Genomic DNA, 6,952 nt, shown 5'->3' with positions numbered 1-6,952 from the left:
AGGAGGACAGGTGAGACATCAGGAGGAGGACAGGTGAGACATCAGGAGGAGGACAGGTGAGACATCGGAGCTCTTCAGAGAGGACAGCACTGCCCTACCTGACGTTGGCGACCGGGTCGTGGACGAGTTCCAGCGCTGGGATCAGGAAATGTTTGTTGAAGTATTTTCTGGAGAAAATCTCTGTGGCGATTTCACAAACATCCAGGAACCTCAGGCGGTTCCAGTAGCTGCGGCCTTGAGCAAGATCTGAGGACAGAAACAGACGGTGTGACCACAGAGCTGACCAGGTTAGCAGGTTGGTTTAGCTTAGCTGGGTTTCTGCAGCAGAATTGCTCTGACCTTGGATCAGCCGCTCCATCATTTCCTGACGCTGCTCCTGCTTACGGTTGTAGCGCAGGAACGTGCAGAAGGTCCGAGCCGCCTCTTTCTGTACCGGGAGCACTTTCTACAGCCGGGAGGAAGCAGAGCAGAGTTACCTGTCTGTCACCTGGCTCACCAGGGGATGATGCGACGCCGGCAGCGCTGACGTTGGTGGTGAGGATGATGAAGATCCGAGCAGAGAAGGTTTGGTGCAGCAGCTCTCCGGGCAGCAGTCTGGACAGGCAGCTGTAGCGATGCAGCAGCTTCTCATGCAGCCGCCAACGCAGAGAAGATCCAACTTTCTGTTCGGCCGACAGCAGCGCCGACAACAGCTCTGGCAGCTGAGGCCAACCACAGACAGTCCACCAGAGATCCATGGGAGCGCCGAAGGGGAATCCAGAAAAGAGAAGAGGAACCATCCAGGAACAGAGGAGAAAATAGTCAGAACTCAGACTGAGGAACCACAGGAAGAACCTGAGCAGAACTTAGGTTCCCTCACCTTGTTGTCCAGGATTAGATTGTCTCCTCTAGAGAGAACCAGCTCCAGAGTTTCATCTAGGTGGTTCATCAGCGCATCCAGAACCTCAACAAGCATCAGTTGAAGAACGCAAACATAAAAACAGCAGGAGGTTTGAAATCGAGTCAAAAAACATTTCCAACATACACCAACAGGGGGCAGTTTCAGCGGTGGCTACTTCCTGGTCCAGGAAGCTGCATCCATTCTGAAGCTACTGACCTGATTAATGATAGGTGGACACCACTGGCAAATGAGACGGAGAGTACTCACTAGCGTTAGCGTGGATAGCCTGGTCACCCACTGGATTGTCTTCTTCCTCTGCTGGCTAACGCTAACCTCTCTGTGCTAATGGGCAGAGGAAGAAGGTGATCCAGTGGATGGCCAGGCGATCCACGTGTCTCACCTCCACTTAGTGGTGGAGGCCTATCATCAATCAGATCAGTAGCTCCTATTGAAATGGCCTCCTGCAGTCAGAGTCGCCACCACTAGGTGGCAGTAATCTTAATTTGGTGCTGAAACTGCCATAAAGTCCAGACTTCTTCTGCGTGAGCCTCGGCAGGTCTGCATTTCCTGAGAGATAGCATTCTGAAGAGGTCTGCAGACCAACCAACACCGAGCAGGAGTTCTGCTGTGTGGACCGCTAGTGACAGGAATGAGGAAAACATTTAAAGCACCAGTTGGATCCAGTGGATCTGTTTACTCAGAAATATGGGAACATGATTTCCTGTGACATCACAGGAACATGGCCATGACCTCTCACCTCCAGGGCACTGTCTTGGAGCAGCAACAGGAGCTCCTTGTGGACTACATGGACATTAGACTCGAGCAGCTTCACCACCTGTCAGAAAGGCCAACATTGTGAGGTAAAGTGACAGGAAACACCAAGCAGACGGGGGGTACAGGTGGTTCTCACCTGGTGGAAGCTGGCTGCTACACTTCGGCGAACGCTGACCTCTGGGTCGCTGCAAAGACCCGAAAAAGACGGATGGATGTCGCACAGGAAGTGGGCGGGGTCTACGAATGCCACCATGGCCTGGAGAGAGAAAAGAGGAACGGTTCCTGAACTACTAAAGAGCCCAGAGGTTCTGTAAGTGTGAGGATGCCAGATAAGCCCAGCAGTACCGAAATGCTGCAGTACCAAAGAGACTAAAGGTTCTGGGACTGAAAAAGTACTGAAGGACCCGATGTAAGTCTGTTTTCCTCCTGAAAAACCAAACCAGAGTTTAACCAAACCCAGACCGAGGTTTGGAGGACCAGAGTTCAGAGGCCAGCTAGCATTCACACCTCCCAAACAAGCCGGGCTTTGACTAGGCAGATGGACTGGAGTTGGATCAAAGTGGACTGGACAGGGCATCAACCCTAAAACTCTGGATTGAAAACCTGTGAAAGGGGAAGTGACAGCAGGACCACCAAAGACCCCTGGGAGTCAGTGAGTTTGTGAGTACCGGTAGGTTGTAGCAGCAGTTACAGCGGATCAGAGTGGACTCGCCAACATCCATCTGGTTTTCCTCAGTCGGCAGTCCGGTAATACACAGAACCTGAAACTTCTGCAGCAGGAACGTCTTCTGCTCTTCTGACAGTGAACCTGAAGCACAGAGATCATCGTCACACCTGGACAGACCATCCTTCAGGGACGATCTCGTCCACCGTCCCAGATTTTGAAGCTTCTGTTGTAACTGTGCGGTCTAACCTGCCAGTCCACTGCAGAGCTTCCCAAACTGGAACGACAGCGACACCATGACGCCTTCATCCACCTGTGATGAAGCGTCACACGCTGACATCACTAGAGGGACCAGCAGGTGAAGTCGGTCATCTAACAAAGAGGAGGGGTTTATAACAAGGTGCTGATGGAGAGCAGCGGTTCTGGTTTGGTCCGGACTCACCTCCGTCCATCATCTCCATCAGGCTGATGATGCTGTCGAAGGCGGCCAGGCGAACGCTGCTCTCCTCGTCGCCAGCGAGCTCCAGCAGCTCAGGAAGGAGCTCGGTTCTGGTGTCTTCCACCCTGAAGGACACATGCTGGGTCAGTGGGGCAGAACCTCGGCGGTAAGGGCTGACGGTGCTGACTTCCTTTTACCCGATGGCTCTGGCCATGCTCTCCAGCTGACGGCACATGCAGACTCGGACCTCGGACTCCGTGTCCCGGCTCAGAGAACGGGCCAAAGGCAGCAGCTCCTTCTTCACTCTGACAAACAGAACCTCAGTCAGCAGGAGAGACAAACTGCTTTCAGACCAACTCTGCTGCGCCGCTCACATGAGAGAGTCAAACTTGCAGGAAGCCTTTCCTAGAATGCGACAGGCGGCCAGGCGAGCCTGAAGGGAGTGAGACAGCTGACTCTGGTACAGCAGAGGATTCAGCACCTGGGAACACAGAACCACCAAACTACAGATTCTCCCTCTTTGATTTTTCACATCAACGTACTCCCACTCCTACAGTTCGGACTGAAACACATCCCAGACACTGAACGTTTAACAAGGACATTCAAATCAATACAGAACTAGACCAGGGGTCTTCACATGCTGCCTGGACCTGCAGATGGCAGCTGGACTTTTTGAGCAGGTGACTCAGCCGCTTGATTCAGGTTCGTTGGACCAGGGACACATCTGGCAATGCAGGACCCCGAAAGCCTGGAGATGAAGACCGCTCAGCTAGACTGTTCATCCCTCAGTGTGCTTAGTGCTAGAAACCCTTCTGGCTGAGGGAACAGACACATTAAGGAGGGAAAAACTCGGCGTGGAAAATAAATCGAGGACTGGATGGAAGTTTGTCCCTTTGATATAAAAGGTTTTTCAGCCAGGTGATGATGGAAAGAGCAAGATTTACACATGAAATAACCTTAGAATGTTCTGTAAGCTGCCAGTCCACTGCAGAGCTTCATGTCATGTAAATACGTCAGATCAACAGGTGGAACCAGAACCTGGCCCGGTTTACCTGAGCATTGTTCAGGAACCACTGACCTCCTGTTTGATGGTCTCTTTGGGCAGAGCGTTGATGGCCGACAGCAGAGTCTCCAACCAGGCGCTGCTCACCACTAACAGACAGAAACCAGGTGAGCCCATCCAATCAGGACCAGGTGTCAGCAGGTAACATCAGGTCTGATTGTTTTAGGTTAAGCCTAAAGAGCATTTCAGATCTCAGGTGAGGTTACCTGTGTCCCGGTGGTTCAGGTGGAGCAGCACCGTCTTCAGGATGGAGTAGGTGTGAGTGTGAATCAGGATGATGTCGTCCTGCAGGATGGTTAAAAACGAAGTCGCTGCTGCCAGCTGGATTTCAGCACCGGCTCCATTCAAGACCTCCTGGCTCACACAGGTAGGACAGGTGAGCTGCAGTGAAACCTTTCTTGAAGTCAAGTGATTGTGCCGTCCTCAGATTGTACATACCCGAACTTTTGGTACAACTCGACGGAAAGTCTCAGCTGGGTTCTGGCGGACAAGACTCGGCAGGTTGCTGATGACGCTGGCTCTCTGGACCTCCTGACCCACGCTGAGGAAAAAGGAGGAGGCAGTTCAAAAACACCTGAACAGAAACACCTGGAGCTAGTTTGAGCACATCTGGACTCTGGTTCTGTAATGCTTAGTGAGTTCTGTTTGGGAATCAGTTCAGTGAACTAGTTCAGATCTTCTGGGAGAGAAGTGGTGATTAGCTCCAGAGTTTAATTAGCTGCAGAGTTTAGTGGGTCAAGGAAGAAGGACGGGAGGAGGAGGGCATCGGAAATCTGACAGCTGGAGGCCAGAATGCATCCCAGGAACTCTGATCCAGGACTACATCAACCAGCCTGTTCCCCTCCTGGCCTGTGGGGGCGCTGCACCAAGAACCACTGAAGGAAACGACACAAAACCCTCTGAAGACACTGAGAGCAACTTCCTGCTTCATCAGATGGAAACAAGATGGAGGCATCAGATTTTAGCGGTTGGAGGATTTCTCTTTAGGCTAAAGACCAGGAGCCATTTCTGCTGCTAGCGCTAGGCTAACAGGTTAGCTTTGGTTGGATTTACCCAGAATGCAATGTGCTGCAGTTGGAGGATTTCTCTTTAGGCTAAAGACCAGGAGCCATTTCTGCTGCTAGCGCTAGGCTAGCATGTTTGTTTCTCTGGTTCCTCTCTCCAGTGGTCAGTGGCAGAGAGGCGGGGAAGGCCAGTGCAGGTCTTCAGCCCATCACAGAGATGCTTCCTACAGCTAGGCGTGTCTCTGCTGCAGAGCAGCAAAACATAACCAGTTCATCAGCAGGACTGGAGAACCTGATGCTGCTGAGGAGCTGAGCCAGGTGTGTTGGACCAGGACCACACCTCCAGGTAGCAGGTCACCCTGGAGGCCTGCAGCCCAGGATCATCGTTAGCTTTGCTGCTGCCACGCTGTTGGACTGTGGACTGTAAATTCTTAGATCCTCCATTTTAACCCCCAGAGATGTTGGTCAGTACATCACCTGCATCACATCAGGATAATAATGACCTGGACTCCAACCACACCCACCTCATCAGTCACCTGGTGACCTCACCTGAGTAGGTAAACGGCTCTCTCCACATCATTCAGGTCTTCATCCACAGTCAGCTGATCGATCTCCTCCGCTGTCTGAAAGAAGAAACATGAAAAGGTCTCTGAGGCTCCGCCTACATCTCACTGACACCACGCCCACTCAAGCTGAAGCCACGCCCACTCGTGCTGAAGTCACGCCCACTCATGCTGAAGCCACGCCCACTCATGTTGAAGCCACGCCCACATCACTATTCAGAAGAGGAAACTTTTACATCTGTTCAGTTATTGATTGATTATTAATCAGGTGGTCATGCAGAAGGAGCACTGTTCAACAAGTTTTACTGTCATGGTCCGCATGTCGTCATATAGACCCTATAGAGCCTAAATTGAACTTAATTTGACCCCATGGGCTACATGAGGCAGCTGAACCCTCAGGTTGTTACAGTGGTGATCGCTTTGAGTTTAAAGTTCAGATGCTCATGTCTTCATCTCTTTGTTCCTTCGTATTTTAATTCTTCTCCTTGGATTTTCTGTTCTTGTTTTCATCTCCCTCATGTTCTCATCATTCATCCCTTCATCCTCATGTCTGATGTAACCCTCCTCCTTCATGGTCCTTCTTGGTCCATGTTCCAGACTCTGAAGTGTCGGATCTTCTTCTGTGAATTTGAACTGAATTGTGTTTTTTACGGATCAGCAGCTGAACTCTTGTCTCTGTTTGGTCCTCCGGCGGATCGATCATTGATTGATTGTTTTTTCTGCATCTCTCCTGGTTCTGCTGACTCAGTGCAGAGCGGAGATCCTGGAGCCGGTCTGTCCGTCCGGGTCTCTGCGCTGCCGGCGGACAGACCGACAAACTGCGTCACTCTGCGCACATCGCGGGTTTCCCTCCGCTTCCTGCCGCTTCACCCAGCATGTTCCCCCCCCACCACCAGCACCACCACCACCACCACCAGCACCAGCAGCAGCAGCGTTTTCATCAGGCCCCCCGTCATGTGAGCGCCGCTCCCGGTCCCTCCTACCTTCAGGCTCCTGCGGATCGGCCGCTCGATGAAGGCCAGCTCCTGCAGCTCCTGCAGCTCCTCCGGCGGCCCGCTGGGCGGTCCGGGCGGGCTGAGAGTCATCCTGCCGGGGAACATCTGCTCACTGGAACCGGCCCAGTCGCTCTCTGGTTGTTACTGGGAGAGCGGGCGGCGGAGCTCAGCACCATCCATCCCTGGCGAGAGGATGGGAGCGGACAGGGGGGAGGAGGCGATGTCTCTCCGTTTCCAAGGAGATCCCGTCCGCGGCGGAGCCGACGTCACACAACTTCCGCTTACCGTAAACTGGTCCAAACGCTCAGGGTGAAGAAACTAAAATCAGAAACCAGATTTTAGTTTCCCTTCATTTGATCAATCCAGATTATAATCTCAGATTTTCATATATGAAGCCTTTAAAGATCTGAGGTTCTGATTGGTCCAGAGGTTCCGACCAGGACCAATCAGTTCCAGCCTGCAGGTACAGCTGGTTCTAGTGACACAGGAACAGATCTGAGTCACAGAACCGAGGAACCTGTCTGTGTCTCACCTGTCTGTGTCTCACCTGTCTGTGTCTCACCTGTCTGT

General features: G+C 52.3%; 1 protein-coding gene across 5 annotated transcripts in view; it reads right to left on the bottom strand.

The window, feature by feature from the left end:
- The window catches only part of ppp4r4 (protein phosphatase 4, regulatory subunit 4), an 11,005-nt gene extending 4,097 nt beyond the window's left edge, over positions 1-6,908 (bottom strand). For 2 of the 5 annotated variants that reach the window (XM_008396984.2, XM_017302142.1), the window contains exons 1-16: positions 6,371-6,899; positions 5,374-5,447; positions 4,259-4,361; positions 4,027-4,174; positions 3,836-3,909; positions 3,132-3,238; positions 2,955-3,062; positions 2,761-2,882; positions 2,568-2,690; positions 2,323-2,462; positions 1,791-1,910; positions 1,638-1,715; positions 860-943; positions 528-701; positions 340-445; positions 99-246 (exon numbers count right to left, since the gene is read on the bottom strand). In XM_008396984.2, the coding sequence (XP_008395206.1) occupies positions 99-246; positions 340-445; positions 528-701; positions 860-943; positions 1,638-1,715; positions 1,791-1,910; positions 2,323-2,462; positions 2,568-2,690; positions 2,761-2,882; positions 2,955-3,062; positions 3,132-3,238; positions 3,836-3,909; positions 4,027-4,174; positions 4,259-4,361; positions 5,374-5,447; positions 6,371-6,487 (1,826 nt within the window). In that variant the 5' untranslated portion in view covers positions 6,488-6,899. Of the gene's footprint in view, positions 1-98; positions 247-339; positions 446-527; positions 702-859; positions 944-1,637; positions 1,716-1,790; positions 1,911-2,322; positions 2,463-2,567; positions 2,691-2,760; positions 2,883-2,954; positions 3,063-3,131; positions 3,239-3,835; positions 3,910-4,026; positions 4,175-4,258; positions 4,362-5,373; positions 5,448-6,370 lie in introns of all 5 variants that reach the window. The other 3 variants (XM_008396983.2, XM_017302141.1, XM_008396987.2) reach the window with 2 other exon arrangements.
- Positions 6,909-6,952: the final 44 nt, after the last annotated feature.

This window comes from Poecilia reticulata, linkage group LG21 (assembly GCF_000633615.1).
Source record: "Poecilia reticulata strain Guanapo linkage group LG21, Guppy_female_1.0+MT, whole genome shotgun sequence".
NCBI classification, from domain to species: Eukaryota; Metazoa; Chordata; class Actinopteri; order Cyprinodontiformes; family Poeciliidae; genus Poecilia; species Poecilia reticulata.
This window is presented reverse-complemented; position numbering and strand designations above follow the sequence as displayed.